The sequence below is a fragment of the Polyodon spathula genome, chromosome 18 (assembly GCF_017654505.1).
Source record: "Polyodon spathula isolate WHYD16114869_AA chromosome 18, ASM1765450v1, whole genome shotgun sequence".
Taxonomy (NCBI): domain Eukaryota; kingdom Metazoa; phylum Chordata; class Actinopteri; order Acipenseriformes; family Polyodontidae; genus Polyodon; species Polyodon spathula.
This window is the reverse complement of record NC_054551.1, coordinates 5,804,467-5,823,167: the sequence shown is the minus strand read 5'-3', so window position 1 is coordinate 5,823,167 and position 18,701 is coordinate 5,804,467. Positions and strand designations below refer to the sequence as shown.

At 37.2% G+C, this 18,701-nt stretch overlaps 2 protein-coding genes across 4 annotated transcripts; both read right to left on the bottom strand.

Annotated features, from left to right (window-relative positions):
• Window positions 1-154: 154 nt before the first annotated feature.
• Window positions 155-2,924, bottom strand: aimp2 (aminoacyl tRNA synthetase complex interacting multifunctional protein 2). The gene is made up of 4 exons (XM_041217780.1): window positions 2,672-2,924; window positions 1,618-1,815; window positions 1,200-1,434; window positions 155-759 (listed from the first exon to the last, which is right to left on the bottom strand). Exons 1-4 carry the CDS (start codon window positions 2,792-2,794, stop codon window positions 374-376), a joined length of 942 nt encoding a protein of 313 aa, XP_041073714.1. The 5' UTR covers window positions 2,795-2,924; the 3' UTR covers window positions 155-373.
• A 1,609-nt stretch (window positions 2,925-4,533) lies between these two features.
• Window positions 4,534-18,192, bottom strand: LOC121294183 (vacuolar fusion protein CCZ1 homolog). Of its 3 annotated transcripts, none has more exons than XM_041217807.1 (17): window positions 18,083-18,192; window positions 17,133-17,205; window positions 16,819-16,915; window positions 14,508-14,605; window positions 14,292-14,385; window positions 13,593-13,670; window positions 13,437-13,484; window positions 13,079-13,162; window positions 12,149-12,324; window positions 9,653-9,734; window positions 9,190-9,251; window positions 8,818-8,929; window positions 8,450-8,483; window positions 8,050-8,167; window positions 6,776-6,934; window positions 6,341-6,468; window positions 4,534-5,756 (listed from the first exon to the last, which is right to left on the bottom strand). In XM_041217807.1, exons 2-17 carry the CDS (start codon window positions 17,144-17,146, stop codon window positions 5,701-5,703), a joined length of 1,440 nt encoding a protein of 479 aa, XP_041073741.1. In that variant the 5' UTR covers window positions 17,147-17,205; window positions 18,083-18,192; the 3' UTR covers window positions 4,534-5,700. The 3 variants fall into 3 exon arrangements, with proteins under 3 accessions (XP_041073741.1, XP_041073742.1, XP_041073743.1); XM_041217808.1 differs by having other exon boundaries at window positions 17,199-17,205; XM_041217809.1 differs by lacking the exon at window positions 17,133-17,205.
• Between the last annotated feature and the right edge of the window lie 509 nt (window positions 18,193-18,701).

Sequence of the window (18,701 nt, the reverse complement as noted above, 5' to 3'; positions counted from 1 at the left end):
ATGATGTGGTCCTTGGCACCGACAACATTTATTTCACCCATGTCTTTGTATTAAGAGACCTTTCTGAGAAAGCCAGAACCAACAAGTCCAAATCTCACAACCAGCATGCAGTGAAAGTGAAGTCAGCTTGCAGAAAGAAGCACAGGACAATTTATTTGCTTGTAAACACTGTTAAAAGTTTTTTATTACAGAAGTTAACATTACACCTATTAGGACCCAAATAATTCTAAACAGGTTATTAAAACAGCACGCCAATATTGTATAGGCACAAGGTTTGGGTTTGGGGTTCAAAACCTCTTGTTTGAGACTAACCAACGACCTCAGGTTTAAACAGCATAGTGCATCAGTACAAACAGCACGTTGTTAACTAAACTCACTTCAGCAGCTTGTAAGCAGAGCTGAAATGCGGCAGATTCTCACAGCACTTCATCCATTTTTGGACGTTGGCAGGGACGTCCGTCGCACTGCTGGACTGCAGCACGGCGCACCAGGCCACAATATCGGCCAGCGTGAGGTCACTGCCCACCAGCCAGGGCGTCCTGCCCAGGACCCCGTTGAGGGAGCGCAGCGCTGTCGCCTTCTCCTTGTTGCTGCCCTCCACAAGCTGGAACATGGCCGTGTCCACCCAGCTGTCCACCAGCGTGGCGGTCAGAACATCCTGCGCCTGGCCCAGCAGCGAGAAGAGGAAGCGAGCGATGTTGCCTTCTCCTTCAATAGGGCACATGTTCTGGATGTTGAACTTCATTTGAGGCTTGGGCACTGAAAAATATAGGCAGGGCCTGAGTCTTGTGAAACAGCACTAAACACAGTATTACGAGTAACTTTTCTGTATATTTAGATGACAGATGAACAGGTCTGTTGCCATACCTAAGGAAAATAAAGGTGAGCCTGTTCCTTCAGCTACAAACTTTGATGTAATTGTGCATGGAGTCTCCTGAAGTATCTAAAGCCTGACATCAGGCAAAATGTTTTCGTTTATAGCTGTTGAAGTATTTCATAATAATACAAAATAAAACAGTAGTCACCTTGTTAGCTGAGCTATCGGAAGCTACAGGTTGCGAACTGCTTGTCCGACGTTGAAGAACCTGTACCCAACAAAGGTACTAGTGGCCTACATTGTTATTGTACCAACCCCATTTTTTGTTTATATTTTGTGAAATTGAGATCGACACAAAAAACTATTGTGTTTCCTCTCTTACCGTCTTTCCATATGAGGGTGAAGCCCAGCTGGAAGTCGTGGCGCGAGTAGTTGTGGTTGCCCTGCTCCCCGAAGCATTTGAGGAGGTGCGCGGGCACGCTGGGCACGGAGGAGTGCACGTGGACCGCAGACAGCACCTTGTAGCGCTCACACAGCAGGCTGTACAGGACGAGCAGGGAGAGGGGAGGATGGGAGGGGTTGGCATTGATCACAATATCCCTTAGGGCACCATAATCCTGGAAGAAAATCAGTCAAACAACAAAAAAAAAAATCAGCTTTGTGGACAGGGTAGATTTTTATAATAAATATCATGGAGTGCATCTTGTAAATGAAAGACCCATTGAATTAGTGTATGGATATTTAAAAACAGGCAAAGAGGTGGGGTTTGAGGATGTGCTGATAAGGTAATGTACACTTGCCTTTCCCAACAATGAATCCAGATTTACAGAGCCAGTCAAGGACATGCTGGGTGTGTCCTGCACCATGCTGGTCACATCAATATCTGCATCTGGGGTTGTGATGGTCTTGCTGAGCCCGTCAACAGTTGCTTTTAATTCATACAGTCGCTTCATGATCTCATCTTGACGTGCTTCCAGCACCTTCAATGCTGGATCCACCTTTCCAGACATACAAGATAAAATCATAGATTTTAATAGAAGCCCATGGTGGGTTTAGGAACCTTCAGTTTAACTTAGACAATACAATTACCAAAGTCTTTCATGTAATGAGAAACCTGCAAGGACAACAAACAGTACTGTGACAAAACCCGCAATGTGCAAAATAGTGTGTCAAGGTTTGTAAACATCAACAGTTTAATTGTACTTCTTTCTCGTAATATTGCACTGTGCTGTGAAACTACACATATGTCACGATCCAGCATGAGCGAGACAGAATACACAATTCAACAGGAGAGACGTTCATTGTCACCTGTGATCAATCAGCCACATTTATTGCAGTCAGTGACATTCAAAGCAGTCGAAGAAAGTACTGTACGACACTGCCTTGGGGGGATAATTAAGTAGGCTATCAAAAATATGTATTGTTGTTGCCACACACTGAATCTGCGTGCATCGGCTAATCAAGCCGGTTATTCAATATAATAATAATAATAATACATCATTATGACCGGTCAATGTAGATATTATTATTATTATTATGTCACGTAATCCAATGTAAATGTCACCGGGGCATTTACACCAATTGTCAAAATACGCCACAATACTTATTATTAACCGTAAACCAATATAATAGGTGTAATTCGGGTGACTCTTGCTGTCAGGAGTTTTCATTAGCGATACAAAAAATAGATATATTTTTCCAGCAAACACATACAGTGTACATCGACTACAACAACTGAAATATCATTCAAAGAATACAGGTTAGTTAGGAAATAACAAGATCTGGATCATGAGTCTAATGACAGGAGTTTCTGAAGTCGACCGAATAGGATTTCATGTCCACGATTTACATTACCTGATCTTGCGCATGGTCAGAACCGCTTCTGTGACAGTGGATATTCGGTAACTTGTACATGCAGGTGGGCAAATCAATCTGAATCTCTCTCTCGCTAATCGGCTTTACTTTGTACATCGACATGATTTCTGGTCTTTAATAGAAGAATAAAACTGTAATACAAAATGCCCCTCGTTTCCTGGGACTCCTGCACCCCGATCCCCCTCACGCCGCTCACTCCTTCTCTTCTGAGGGAAAGAGAAAGGATGGCCCGCCTTATGTTTTCCGTTTCAGCGCGGTGATGTCTCTTCTACTCCTTCTTCACTGGCCGTCAGCCTGCCAATCACTTTCCCCATCAGTTCCTTTGTATGACATTCGGGGGCAGAGCCTGATGAACTTAGACTGGTGCAGTTTACAACATGATAGGACTATTACAGCGTGAAATTACAAATTACTGTTTTCCAAAATGTTTTAAATTTAGTGCAGCTAAGAGCTCTGCAATTATTTAACCTTATATGCATTGATATCAAAGTTAACAAATGACTTGCGGTGCTAAATTGTTGGTAGATTTTGCCTACTCTCGGGTCTCGAAACCTGTTTATGTTATTAGTTTACCGGTATATTTTTATTTTTCGCTGCAATACAGTTTATCTGTGGAGGACGCTGGGTGAGCTAGGCACTATTCTAACAGAGTACGCATGGGATGTAACTAATGTTTAGTTTGTTTATATCATCAGTGAAAATTTCGGTTGCGGTACACTTAACTCACACACTCAAATAGCTCGTTAAGCTTTAATAGACAATTTAAGACAAAGTGTGGAAAATACAGAAAGTACTAATGTGTTTATGAATGTAGTTTAAAACGTTATTGTGTATTATTACCTTTCAGTTCAGGTGAGGGTCGGATGTAGTAGCCACTAGAGGCCGCTAGAGGGTGCAAAAGACACGGTGTCAGTCTTTTGCAATTTTTAAAACCCACTATCAACCCGGACCCGCAATCCGCTGCAACACCGTCTTCTTACCCGCTACCCGACCACATCTGCTTTAATAAGACCTGCAGCCCGACCCCGCAGTAGTTGTTTTTTGTTTGGGTGCGAAAAAAAAAAAAACAAGATGCGCCAGCGCAACCGTAGATGTATTATAATGATCCAGCTGTATTTTGTTTTACTATATTTTTGTAAATAAGTTTAGAATTTAATTTTCCTATTTTTATTTTCTTTAATATTAAGATAACACAGGCTAAAGATGAGAAATTTGGTTGAATTGTGTTTGAGTGTGAGCTAACGGTTCTTTTGCAGCCTCTAGTGGCTGCTACACCCGACGCTCACCTCTCTGAACTGAGAGATAATACGCAGTAATGTTTGCACCTATATTTCATGAATGCATTACTCATTTCTGTATTTAAAAACGTTTTTTCAAATAACGGACATATTTTTCCATAATTTTTATTACATTGTTTTAACCCTGTGGGTACTGAGGCACGCCACTGCACTGTACCCTACAGCAGCGTTTTCCAACCTTGGTCCTGGGCACCCCTGCATTTGCAGGTTCATGCCAACTGAGTTCTCAGTTACTTAAGTGAACCCTTAATTGAACTTTTTACTCACCTCCTAAAAAGTTCAATTAAGGGTTTGATTAAGTAACTGAGAATTGGAATGAAAACCAGCAGACACAGGGGTCCCCCAGGACGAGGATTGGGAAACCCTGCCCTACAGGACAAATTAACATGCTTGTGAGAGCAGCAAATTAGGTTTACACCAAAAATACAAATGATTATATGAAACCTATATATCACAAGAATGAAGATATTCATTTCTGGACTGAATATAGACATTTTTTAGCAAAGAAACGCTTGTTACACAAATGTTATTTTTATCCTCAAAACATCCATTTATTTTCAGGATCAACCATGCAAATAAACACTTAACTATGCAGACAGCAGGGTCGACTCCCAGGTATATTCAGAATGCGCATGGAAACATGATGTTGAATTGCAGTGGGTTTGCCCTACGGTGCTGTAATCATTTCACACTTAAAATGAAAATTAAATTAAACTAGAAACTGATAATATACTGTAATGGTTTTCACGGCCTGGGCTGAAATGGTCTCATGCAAATAAAATTTTATTTGGTTGATGATGGAATTACATTTAATGAGATTTGCATGCCTTTATTTTATAGACTGTATTTACAGCTTAATTCCACAAGAGGGCAATGTTTGTCAGAGAATAAATAAGGAATCACTATTTCATTTATGACATCTGATAGGAAATATGCATGATAGCCTATACAAAATTCGAGTTACACCTGAAACAAACTACGAATGACACATGACATAAATCCAAGAGATGCCTCTGACACAAAGTGGAACTAAGTAAAGGTATGTATGTAAGGCAGCTGTCGTTGGGAGGTTTTTAGTCTGGTGATGTCCTAATAATACTCCATGTTAGTACCTCAGAACAGGTAATTCTAAATCAAAATCACTTATTCATGATGATAACTGGTAAACCACCAAGCTCTTTATACCAGTGATAACTCAACAATATGATTGTTTAGTCCAGGATGTAGTGTTTAAAATGATTGACAGGTAAAACGGGAGTCGCAAAACAATTAGAATTTCTCGTTTTATTCAAAGTGCTTGGCAGTTTACAAGCCATGAAGTGTGAACATGATGCACATTATCTAACAAAGGTCTGTTAAAGAAATACATAGAAGAGTCCTGACTTTAATGAAGTTATAGAATGAACTTTAGAAAACCCTTCAAAAACATTTTACTGCAGCCTTTATGATTAAAATAAATGCAGTTTCATATTTCTTTTACAGTAAAATCTTTATTACAGGAATTTAATGAAAGCCAATTAGCTATTAGTTAACTTAAATAAAAATCTAAAAATTGTGAAAAATTACACTTCAGTTCATTTTTACAATACAATTATTGCATTACTAATATTGGTGTTTTAGTAATCAGCATAGCTGATGTAACTTTTTTTTAATACTAGATATTTAGTCAGCAATGCTTTCAAGTCATCTGCTTCAATATATTTCTGTTCTTCAGTCTAAGAAAAAAATATTATTGAATTGTGTAGCACAAAGTTTCTTCACTTCCTCTGTAAAACAAAATGTTACAATTTAGAAAACAGTTTAATAAAACAATTCTGGTTTCTTTTTACTGAATCTTGAATACTCAAGTCAAATGACAACAAGCATTAGTTTATAATCAATAATTCATTATCAGATAGTCACCAGAATTTGCATACAGTGTCAGTCTTTGATCACTGGTAAGGTTAAGATCTTTTTGCATCACCAGATCTTTAGCAGAAACTACACCTGTTGATCTGCTGCCAGCAGATCTTCCACCGTTTTCACATGTCTTGTATGACACAACAGATTTAGGGGCATTGAGCAAAGAAGATTTCATGCAAATACTGATTCCTTATAAGGTCTGTCCAGTAAAGAAAAGTATGCATCCTAAACATGAAAGAAAGTTGAAACTAACAGCAGTGGGTGGAATTGAATAACAGTGTGAAACACAGATCATTTGAAGGATAAACTGCACATTTTCTAGGATATATACCAGGAATTAAATTATTAACACATGATGTAGTTGTGCTGATTACCATGGATCAACTTGTGCATATTGCATACATATACCTGTCAAAAAAAACAAACTATTATTTTGTGACAAACTTACCATTCACTTCTATTAGGTTGGCATTTTTTTGATTCAGAATGACGTACAATTCCCTCTGGTCAGACTTCTTGCCAACAACCCAGTAATCAGTCATTGCCTTTACTATAATTTCTTCATCATCATCAACCCTATTGAAAGAATTCAATCAATAATTAATATCTACAGGTGCCATGAACATTATTCTGGGATCATTATCATTAGACTTGAAACGATTCACCAAGAATCAAAGAAAGTCATGTATGTTGACCAGATTGAGTATTTAAAATGACTGTGTAAATGTAATATTTATAGTCGTAATATTTTAAATTGTGTATTCATTTTAAAATGTATACTGATGGTTTATAATGTATCAAGATACACTAACAATTAAATCAGTCTACCAGTGTGATGTATCAACACTCAATACATTGTGAAAGTAAAATAAAAACCAGTTGCCTTGAAAAATCGCTGTTAATGTCCCCTAGGATCTTCATCAGTTCTGGATGGACGGAGGTTAGGGAGACGCTGGCTGTTTTCCGCATGTGGATGGTGCTCTTCTCAGCCAGGTTCATGTGGTTAAAGTAGATGAACTTGAATTGAGGCTCCTTTTCTGGCCTGCAAATAGGTTTTTATCAAGCAATTAATACAGGCCCTGGAGCAGGTTGATCATTCACTGAGGAGCCAGACAATCGTCCTTGATATTGAAGGACTTGTATCTATCAGGATATCTATCAGGATTAAAACATGATTGGATCAAGAACATGTGTTTTACAGGTCTACAGAGTCAACAGACAATATTCAAGGTAGCAGATCAGTTTTTATTTTTTTTTCCCCATCTAATGCACACAGGTGTACAACTATGGCCAAAAGTGTTGCATCACCCTATACAATGAACTAATTTTGCTTCATAAAGTCAAATGAAACCTGCTGAATAATGTTATATTAACATATTGAGTTACATACCGTTCTGTAGGTTTCCATATACTTAATGAAAAACTGAATAGAAAAATGTGACATTTTGAAATCTAACATGACATACTGTACTATTATGGCTTCCAGTAGACTTTTGCGATATGATTTTGTAGATTCTTTGATTACATGTTGTTTATTCTAGGTGATGCCAAACTTTTAGACATAACTATAGCCTTTCGGTTCATTATCAATGGAAGATACTGTGTACATTAAAATTTAAGGTCAGCCTTAATCAGTAAGATGAGCCTTGAACTTCTCTAGTTTTAGTGACAAAGGAACAAAGCCATTAATAATTTAACTTCCTGGAACAATTACAAAACTGATATTGCTGTGTCTCCTTGCAATCCATGCAGAAAGATAATTGGGTCCATAACAAAAATGTATTAGAAAACATTACTTATTTAGCCTATTCTTAGTGTAGAAGATTAAAAATGTCTAAAATATTCTGGGTCTGGGGGTTAAGTTACATTCTCATAAGCTAGCAAAGTATTAAAATCTCAAGTGAAAAGCACATCATTGTGGTCTTATTTATCACAGCGTTGCAAAGCGTGATCCTCATCACAAATACAAATGGATCCAGACATGCTCTAAATGTAAAGGTTTTGGTAAATGTTCCATTTTTCAAACAGTTCCTGTGATTTGCTTTTATTTTCACTGCAGCTTGACAAGTTGGAATAACTGGTATGAGAAACACCTGTGCAAAGTGCTATGGCTGACAATTAGATTATGAAGGTGATTGGTGCAGAGCAGTCACTCACCCTGATATCCTCCTGTTGACGCTGTACTGCTCACAGATGTCTGAGGCTAGCAGAGTGAGCTGAGGTCCGACCAGGCTGTCGAGCTGCTCGCAGAACTCTCTCGTCAACTCCACAGAGGCTGCAGCAAACAAGAACAGGACAAGCAGTCGATCACAGAATCAGCACCTCCGTGCAACAGCAACCTGCCCTCTGCCTAACCCCTTCTCACTTTGTAACTGATGGGTATTACTAGAATATCAAAAGTCACCACTAAACAGTGGTTAATGGATCAGTAATCCCACAGACTGGCAAGCTTCTGAATAGAAAACAGCAGTTTTCCAGTGAACTAGTTTTTTTTCCCTACTGCACATCTCAATTTACAGGTGATGAAAAGATGATTAAAAAATATGACAGAACTTACTGTTGATCATAAAACACACTGCCGCACTCATTGCCTGAAACAGATGTGTAAGAAACACTGTTGACATATTACAAAGATCTGCTGTCTCTATTTACACAAAACAGGAGGACAGCTAAGCATTGGGAAATCCTAGAAGCTTGTTTCTTTAGCACAAAGTAAATTTACAGAAAGTAATTCATTTAACTGTTTCAGCAGCTGATGAAAAATAAATAACAATGGGTATAGAAGTACATATTATATTAGTTTACTGGTTTGCTTATTTTGAGCAGAGGGGCATTTCTATACTACTTGAGTAATCTGTCAGTTACTGTACAGCGACTAGCGCAGAACGGTTAAGACTATATACAGAGTCCCCCCCATATGCTTACCTTATATACAATCAAATGAAGCTCTTCAGAAGTGTTTTCTGTGTTCACAAATATTTTGGGGAATCTAAACTTTGCTTCAGGATCCTTTAGATTAGAGGGTCCCGTAAGAAACCTACAGTATATAAAAGAAGAACTTATTCCGGCATCCTGCAGACTCCACATCTGAAATTATCCAGTAGGTGGCAGCAAGGTAACAAGGTCTAGAACTTTAACAACATATAATAATGGCAATAATTTTAACATCATGCTTCTAAACAAAGAAACACACTAACATGCTGAAGATGCTCAGTAATATCTCATTTTCATAAGTCGTCAAATAGTCACCAAAAAATATCTGCAAAAACTATTAATGCAATTAAGAGTGACTCATACCTCCCATAGTGCAAAAGATTTCCAGCCATTTCCAGTCTCATTGGGGAATCTCTTCCAGCCAACTTTGACAAAAACAGATCGCGGTAGGAAGAGTTAAACACCATTTACTTTTAAAACTCCAACATCAACATTTAAATTACCATTGTCAAAAAATTGTGCTCGAAGTTACAACTTTTTGGTATTTTCCTTAATCTAAAAGAACACCAAAAAGTACCAAGAGGAACAAGAGAAGCTGACACTATTCAAGTGGTTTAAATCCAGGCGCACATGCTTGACTATTGCCAAACCAACGGCAACGTTTGCTGTCTTTGGGCATTTGTTCATGAAAGATGCTATACAGCCTCAAAATTAGATTTTCTCCTTTGAAGCTTCAGTGCCCCTTCAGTGTGATTCCTGGGTGACTGTTTATTGTATTATTTTTAACTGGATCAATATAGATGAATGCAATAGTTTGCTCCCCTACCTCAGGCTCTGAATGGCGTGGAAACAGAGATGTTGTCAGATATTTGTACAGGATCCTCATGTCATCTTGTTCCAAACCACTCCTTTAGGGGGGGGAAGAAAAAAAAAAGACATTTTTATATTGATTAGCTGTTTAGAGATCAAGCTTCTTGACCCATGGTGAGGTGTTAACTATTATTTTGTGCTTAATAAAAAAAAGACAGCTTAACAGCTGATTGATTGGTTATCTACAGGGTTTAAACACCCCACTGAACTTTAAAACGGTCAGATGTTTCAGTTTTTGAAAATTGTACTGAATTTCTGAGTGTGTCTGATGGCTTGTGTCCTGAAAATTCTTAGCAATACAAAACGGTACAGGATATGGATCTGAAACCAAATAAACATGATTCACATAACACTATGTAACACAATTTTTGTTCCTGGGTAGTAAGTGTTATTTCCTAATTGCTTATGCCTCAAAAGTATAGAAAATGGCTATTATTCCCCACAGACTTTGCTTTTGTGACCAGGACAGTGACATTTCAAAAGATCACTATTTCCAATGGGAAAACTGGCAAATGTGTCTTTTCGTTCACATAAAGTCAGAAAAAAACAACATATGAATCCAAATTAACATGTATTTATACTAAAGTAATACAAAAATGACTACAAAAGATTTAGAAGTGAGTAGTTTTTCGAGATTTACGATTATACTGTAAATGCAGTATAATCGTAAATCTCGAAAAAGTACTCACTTCTAAATCTTTTGTAGTCATTTTTGTATTACTTGACACTAAATGACACTTAGTTAAAAATCAAATACTAAATCTTCTGGGGAAAAAAATACAGTCTACAGTGACTTACAAAGTTATGACAGAACTATAATACTGAAGCATTTATTTCATTTTGGTTCGGTCTGGATTATACATCAATTAGGACTACTGGGGTCCAGATTAATGAAAGTCTACATACATATATATATATATATATATATATATATATATATATATATATATATATATATATATATATATATATATATATATAAACATGCTGATAGTAAACCATATAGGATAGTTAAAGTAACATGCCACAACCTCTCATCTATTTCTACCTTTAAAAGGGGAAGTTGGTCTTAAGGGAAACCGTACGCCAATGGACAGTGGTGACGTGTCCATGAACACTGCTAACAATCAAACCCATCTGAGAAACTGTTGCCAGGTTTAAATTACAGTGATTCTGCATAATCTGTGCTCTTATTTTTCTGGTGATAAATATTATATAGCACTGATCTTATCTAGAGCGCATTTAGATTAACTGTTGAAAAAGCGATCAAGCCGGTAATATGACTCACAGTGGCATTAAGGAGGTTTGACAGGCTGCCCTGCACACAGTATCTAGGAACAGCAAAGTCTTACTGTGCTGCACCTGCAATGGGCATTCAAACCACTGTCAATACTGGTTTCTATCCTTTAAAGGGATCAATACAAGTGTAAACAGCTTGATTTTAATTAAGCTACTCGGACAGCCCTATCCTTGACATGAAAGTGCCTTAACTAACACCTATATCTGCATTTCTTACACTTGTATTGATAAGGTTAACCTTTGTGTATCAATACTCATAACCCATGTTCTCTGAATAATAACACTTAATTCAACAAACAAACAAAAACCCCTCAGTAACGGTGATAACGCTTAATGTATTAAGTAAACTGAGCCAGTAGCCTCAAATGAGATTGCAAAGTAACCATATTTGACACTCTTACTATGCCAGCCAGAGATTATTGAGGTATCTGTGACACTCCAGGTTGTGAGGACTAATCCCTACTGCTTCTGTGAGATTCCTATTTCTAGCTATTTATAGAGGCTTGCATGCATACTCATTTCAAAAGAGGTCCTTTCACCAAGCTCTACTGGTAGACTGCATCCCTATCCAGTGGGGAAGGGAAAAACTCTCCAACTCACTGGATAGCAGTTAGAGCAACTTCAACAGCAATACAAGTACAGGCTGATGTACTAAAACTTCTTACTTACACGAGCAACACTGTCACTCGACTCCGCTTCTTACTTACATGAGCAACACTGTCACTCATCCCTGCTTCTTAATTACACAAGCAACACTGTCACTCATCCCTGCTTCTTAATTACACGAGCAACACTGTCACTCGACTCCGCTTCTTATTTACACGAGCAAAACTGTCAATTGTCCCTGCTTCTTTTGGTTTTTTCAAGGATGCAATACCAGATTTAACCTGAAATACACCAAGCTCCAGACGTTGTAGAAGTAAAAATTGCTGATGCCCCCTGGAGCCAAGTCACTTCCTGGGCAGTAGCTGAATTTCTCTCAATGGTCTAGATGCAACATTTTATTTTCTATAAATAAAAGTATTAGAAAAAAAAAATCAAATAACGAAAAGATCTTCAACACAAGGAAAAGGGAGTCCAGTGACAGTGCTGTTCATGCAGAGAAGAAATTTTTAAGCCTTGCTTTGCACGGTTTAATTTTTGTTCTGCGTACCATATTAGCTGATCGTTGTAGAGGAAAGCTGTGTATTTGACCAGGTTCAAGCTCTCCTCCATCCTGTTCATAAAGGATTGGATTTTCAAGTATGTCATCTTGTCCAGAGGGAAGAAGCTGATTCCACTAAAAATGTCCAGCAGATCACAGGACTGTAAATGTAGAGTTTGCAGGTACTGGAGAAAGAATAAATACAATACTGACTATTATTTTAAAATAGATGGAATTTCTATTCATTTATATTAAATCCCTGGTCGGTACAACTTTACTAAATTCAAATAAAACTGCTCTACATTTAAAAATAAGTATTAAATGGCTCCTGTTTTTTTGGTTTGTTATGCAAGTTTCTAAATCTACACCGCTTGTAAAATGTGTTTTCTGCTTCTCAGCTGGGAACTAGTGTCTGCTTAAAAAAACAACAACTCTGATGCAGATGTAGAATCCACAAGACTTCAGTAACATGACATTTACTAACTACACAACTTTGCCATACATTCTCAACAAGATCAAACCACTCAGGTTTTTCACCCTAAAAGGCCAGATCTATGACTGGATGGCATACTTCATTGTGCTTGTAACACGGTGTGCGCATGTACTAAAAACAGACCTGACTGTAGGAGACTGGGTTTCTCCTTCATTAGCAATAAATTATTTAAAACAGTAATTACATCTCCAAGAACAGCTGCTGCAGACGTTGTTCTGCTTGACTATAATTAATGCTGACACACATTAATGGAAACTCTAACCAATCGATTAATTAGAGGTGTCCATTCTAACCAAGTGATCACACAAACCAGCACCTTCATCTTAACAAGTTCCAAAACTGACACCTTGCTATAAATCAGTTCTTCCTTTAGATGTAGCTCTTTTATTACCTGTATTCATGGCGATTTCGTAGATAATCATATAAGCACACCATCAGTCACTTACCCTGTAGAAAAACTTCTCAAGTCTCTGTTTGAGCAGGTCCACACCTCCTGCCTCCATAGTCCTAGCAAAGGTGCCGTTAAAAAGCTAAGAAGACACAGGAACCCGGTTCATACAGTTTATAACACAAGGCTTTTCTAGTGTTTTATAATATATGGTTTTCTCTAAATGTGAGATATTCTTCTACACTTTGCTGCTATTACTGACTATGTTTATCTTGTGGATCACCTAGTTAGCGCATCACAAATAATAATTGAAAGAACAACATCCAAAACTGACATATACGATTTTGAATGATAAACGTTCAGCATGGATACTTTTAAAAAAGAGAAAAATAGACAAAAGGCATTTGTAGACTTACCTTGTACATGTTGTAGCACTGCCGAAGTACTGAGCTGTAGACGGAATCCTTAAAAAAAATGAAATGATGTGTTAGCAAAGCTCTTCTACATCTGTCATGGAAACCGGAAATCAAGCATTGGTGATTTATGTTATATCGGTTTAATAAACCACTTACCAGTATTTCTTCTTCTTGGTATTCCACAACAGGTTTCCCATCTTTGTTGTTTTTTTCTATCATGGGATTTCGTACAACCTACAACAAAAAAAAAAAAAAAACAATAAAGTTTGTTATCCGAGCACAACACTGATAGTGTGTGTAGTTATATTACACAAATGTTTATAGGACCCCAAGGGACATATTTATCAAGATCTCAAGACTTGTATTTGTGCCATGTTTTGTGAAAAAGAAATAAGAAATAATAATAATAATAATAATAATAATAATAATAATAATAATAATAATAAAACCAACTGTTAATTTTACAAAACTAAAATTAAGACACGTTTCAGTTGCACTTTGGAGTAATGATAAATGCGGACCACAAAATTTAACATTTGATAAACTTCACAGTGAGGCAGCAGGGGAGCAGCCACTGGCATGCTTCTCTGGTGCATCCTAATCCTCAAAATTCCTGAGACTCTGAGAAGCTGCAGAAAGAGTTCCTATCATAAATCCAACAAGGAAATCATGCAGGCAAGGCATGAGAGAAGATGAACAGTCAGTCACTAATTTAATAATTTTCTAATAATGACTTTGGAAAAGCTCTGATGCTGATATCATTTTAAAAAAAATAAATAAATAAATAAATAAAGGAGCATGAATTGCTGTTATTTTGGCTGATAAATAAAACTAGTAAAAAGTTTGTAACAGTACCATAACCATCCAAAAATTCTCCTCTGGTTCACAGAAAAACTGTCTGTTCTTCTGAGTATGTAAAGATTTGGCAGGCTTTGTTGGACAGAAGGTTCTGCAAATGAAGAAAGATTGTTAATTTAAATCAGGAGATCATGGGCTGCTTCTGTACAAAAAGTACATTTTCGGAAAAGAAAGAAAGAGACAAGTAAACACCATTTTGAGTAGACTGAATACCTGGTGAACTGTATAATTGCTTCACACAGCCCTACATTCCTGATTTTTTCATTCTTCTCTACCTCATTCGGGTGGTAAAATAGAATTTTCTTTTCTTCCTAAAAAAAAAAAAAAAAACAGGCACAGGTCCAGGTTATAGTGACAGAAATATCATCTATGAGAATTTAAGAAACAATTCAAAATCACAACTGCTTTTAATCCTTGCCAAGCCAGGACTTAATTATTGAACTGAGCACTGGGTTCAATTAAAGAGTTATAAACCTGGTTTGGAAGAAAGCACTGAACAATTCAATTTAATAATTAAAATCATATTTGGAACAATGTAAGGTATAATATGTGAACATTTACAGTACCAGTCAAAAGTTTGAGTACACTTGCGGGAAACAAGGTTTTTTTCATAATTGACAATGTTTTACGTTGTATACATTTCTGTAAATACTTGAAAATAAAAACACATGTTACAATATGCAAAACAAAACATAAGGAGTATCAAAGCAATGTTCAAGAAAATTGAAAATTGTCTCTAAATCTTGGATTTCTCTTGGATCGGCCACCCTTTGCCTTAATAACAGCCTCACAAACACGAGGAATTCGGTTAAGCAGGTTCAGCAGGAAATCACCCGACATGTCTTCCCAGCTGTTCTGTAGCAATTCCCAGAGATGTAGGGCACTTGTGAGTAGCTTTGCTTTGAGTCTTCTGTCCACTTCGTCCCATACAAGTTCCATGGGATTGAGGTCTGGAGACTGGGCAGGCCAGGTCATTAGATTGAGTTGTCCTTCACTTTCCTTCTTCACCAGTTGTTGCACAACTTTGAGGTGTGTTTCGGGTCATTATCCTGCTGAAGAATGAAGGACTGCCCAACTAGCCGTAATCCTGATGCAATGGCATGCCTCTGAAGTATGCTATGATAGCCGTGCTGGTTGAGCTTGCCATGGACTTGGTAAAGTTCACCAACTCTGTCACCAGCAAAGCAACCAGAGACCATGACAATGCCTCCTCCATGCTTGACAGTGGGAACCACACATGCAGAACTCATGCGCTCACCCTCTCTGTGTCTTACAAATACTCGGTGGTTGGACCCAAATATTTCAAATTTTGACTCATCGGTCCATAAGACCCACTTCCACTCCTCAAACATCCAGTTTCTGTGTTTTTTGGCTCAGGCAAGTCTCTTCCTCTTATTCTGCACTCTTAGCAGTGGTTTATTTGCAGCAATTCTTCCAGTTAGGCCAGCTTCAAGCAATCTCCTCTGAACAGCTGATGTTGAAACATCTGTACTTCTAGTAGCATTTAGCTGAGCTTATATCCCAGGGGCAGTTATCGCCGGTTTTGCAGACTTGTGACTTGAATTAACTTATTCTCTGATTCTGAGGTCACCCTTGGCCTGCCTGACCTTGTTTGGTCCTCACGAGTGCCAGTTTCTTCAAATCGTTTGATGATCTTGGTCACAGTAGTTACAGACACTTGCAAAGTTCTTGCGATTTGCCTTAAAGATTGACCTTCATTTCTTAAAGTAATTACAGACTTTGTTCTTTGCTTAACTGTGCGTATTTTGCCATTTTCTGCTCTCTTACATTCAGGAATGACAAACTTGTGCCTACGCTACCTATACTTATAGAAATCATGGACCCTCACCTGTTAACAATAATTGGTGACAAAAGGTTAATTAGGTAACATGCTAGTTAACTCAGAGAACATCTAACAAAGACAAAGACAAAGTTTTATAATTAGGCCAGTGTTCTAACACCGTGTTATACACATTTCAGACTTTTAACTGACTTGGACTTCAGACTGAAATCCCTTTGCTTTTGGGTGACCATTTCATTGAAATTGACAAGATTTACATTTTCATTTAAAAATTAATTTTTAAAAATTATTTTTGAATGCAATTTACTTATGATTATCAGCTTATATAAGTACACATATCATATAATGACATATTAAGTGTTTATAGACAAGTTTATACTATTCAAAGCATAGATAACCATGAAAAACCTGGTTTCAAGCAGGTGTATTCAAACTTTTGACTGGTACTGTATATTACTTAAGAATGTAAATTAACATTCAATTATTATACAGGTTTTTAAAATGTGATGGACTATCACTGCATGCAGAATAATTGTTTGGTAAAGAAACAAAATATAAAAACAGCTTATACCCAAAAATACCCCAAACCTCTGTATGCCTGGATATTTACAGACCTTGACTTTTCATACAGTATTAGTATTGTATATATTGTTAAACTGAGGAGTAATAAAACAAAGACGGCTTGTTGATTATAACCACTTTGTTTGAATTCTGCACACATACCTCGCCTTCTTTTGGTCCAAATTTGGGATTATAGACGAAGAAATTCAACAACAATGGAGGATACTGTTTCTCCTGTGTTCCTGTTGCCATTCTTGGACTAGGATTGAAAACACACACACACACACACAATGTGTATCACTTTTAATGAAAATTCGGTTGTAACATCCGGACCACGAAAGTAAAACTATTACAGAAAAAAAATGTTTTTTTTTTTTTTTTTGCAGACTGCTCTATACTCTCCTGATGCCACATTAAACACATTTATTTCTAATTCTAACTTGGTCGAGTCACTAAACTCCACAGACACATCTCACCTGATCATTAACATTAGTCTGGCCTGGTTATGTTGTGTTTACTTGTGGTAATCCTGGTTGGCATACCTTGTTTCTATAGACAGAGAGGCAGAGAGAAAGAGAAAGAGAAAGAGAGAGATCAGAATAAAACACAGTCTTCCTCTTAAAATGGTTTCATATTCAATACACAAGACACAATAATAATGTGCTGCTTTGACTGCAAAGGCGCTCAGAAGATTTGCTATGTAGACAGAAGAGATAGAAATAAGAATCACATGGCTTGCATTCTAATCCATCCCATGCCCCCCCCCCCCCCTAGTTTTACTACAACATAATCAGATATGACCAATATAAAAAGGTCGGGTGTGCATGGGCACCCTAGCCACTGTACATACTGTAATTTGTGACTGAACTCTTGAACATTTTCCATCAAATAGGATGGAACGACTAAACCCGCATGCATTTCTAACACGTACAAGATTGCAACACCAACCACCATGCTCCGAAACTGAACCACAATCCAGACGAGTGTTTACCAAAACAGCAGTCTGAATTTGAATAAAAGCATGATAAATAAAAGAACCAAACACTCGAGATGTATGTAACATGACAAAAATGATTTATGTAACATGTACAAACATTTGGTGATAGTTATAGATAGATAAATTATCTCTATACCTAATATATATATATATATATATATATATATATATATATATATATATATATATATATATATATATACCAGCAATCAAACAGTTGCACATTCAAGTTAGATATATTCTCAATTTGTTATTTTACTGTATGAATTATTTAAAAGGTAGGGAGATTAACGACCACATCCCTTCCATTACCCGGTCAAGCTCAACAGTAGTGTATTATCATCCTTTATATAGCTTGTGACGGTTTGTGCGTGTCTTAGTCACGTAAACCCTACATTATTACACATTCAAGTATTAATGTAAACCTACCTGTTTGGTTAAATTAAGTAACCGAACCTGCCTTAAAAACACAAGCGAAGCAACAAAACAATACACATTCTTCCTGTTTTTTGACAGCTGAGTTACCGAGTGCAGCTAGATAAACGGCACGTTCTGCTCTAACAGATGCTGAAAGAAACGTTCCTACCAGCGGCGTTTTCTGTTGTGTTCTACTGTTCTGTTCTGTTCATTTCAGTTACTGATTAAGCCCATCAAGACTTGCTGCTAAATAACATTTGGAGATTTAAGATTTGTATATAAAATAATTTGGATTTGCTCTGAATAATAAACTGAATGAATGTGAATTGTACTAATGTACATATTATAGTGGGAAATGAAAGACGCAAAACTTGTTTTTATTAATTTATTTTATTGTATTTATTTATGTTCTTGAGGAAAACACCGGACAAGTCAGGTGCGTTGTTTTAGAGGTGTGCCATACCATACAGTATGGTCCACGGAGTCATCACATACAAATACGTTGTAATACAAGATCAAATAAACTAAAGTTCACGGAAACTAAGACTCACTCTCGGAGGTATTTTTTCTCTGTGTGGAGACTGCATCCTCCGGGTTAATTCTCCAGCCCTGTGAAATGCACTGGGAACTT

What these genes read in the sequence shown, in the direction of transcription:
- aimp2 (XM_041217780.1), bottom strand. Translation starts at nt 2,794, where the DNA reads ATGTCGATGTACAAAGTAAAGCCGATTAGCGAGAGAGAGATTCAGATT. An exon ending in TGGATTCATTGTTGGGAAAG is followed by an intron (nt 1,435 to 1,617) that starts GCAAGTGTACAT and finishes ATTTTCTTCCAG; the next exon opens with GATTATGGTGCCCTAAGGGA. An exon ending in CACCCTCATATGGAAAGACG is followed by an intron (nt 760 to 1,199) that starts GTAAGAGAGGAA and finishes TATATTTTTCAG; the next exon opens with TGCCCAAGCCTCAAATGAAG.
- LOC121294183 (XM_041217807.1), bottom strand. An exon ending in CACGCCATTCAGAGCCTGAG is followed by an intron (nt 9,252 to 9,652) that starts GTAGGGGAGCAA and finishes TTTTTGTCAAAG; the next exon opens with TTGGCTGGAAGAGATTCCCC. An exon ending in GTCAACAGGAGGATATCAGG is followed by an intron (nt 6,935 to 8,049) that starts GTGAGTGACTGC and finishes ACCTATTTGCAG; the next exon opens with GCCAGAAAAGGAGCCTCAAT.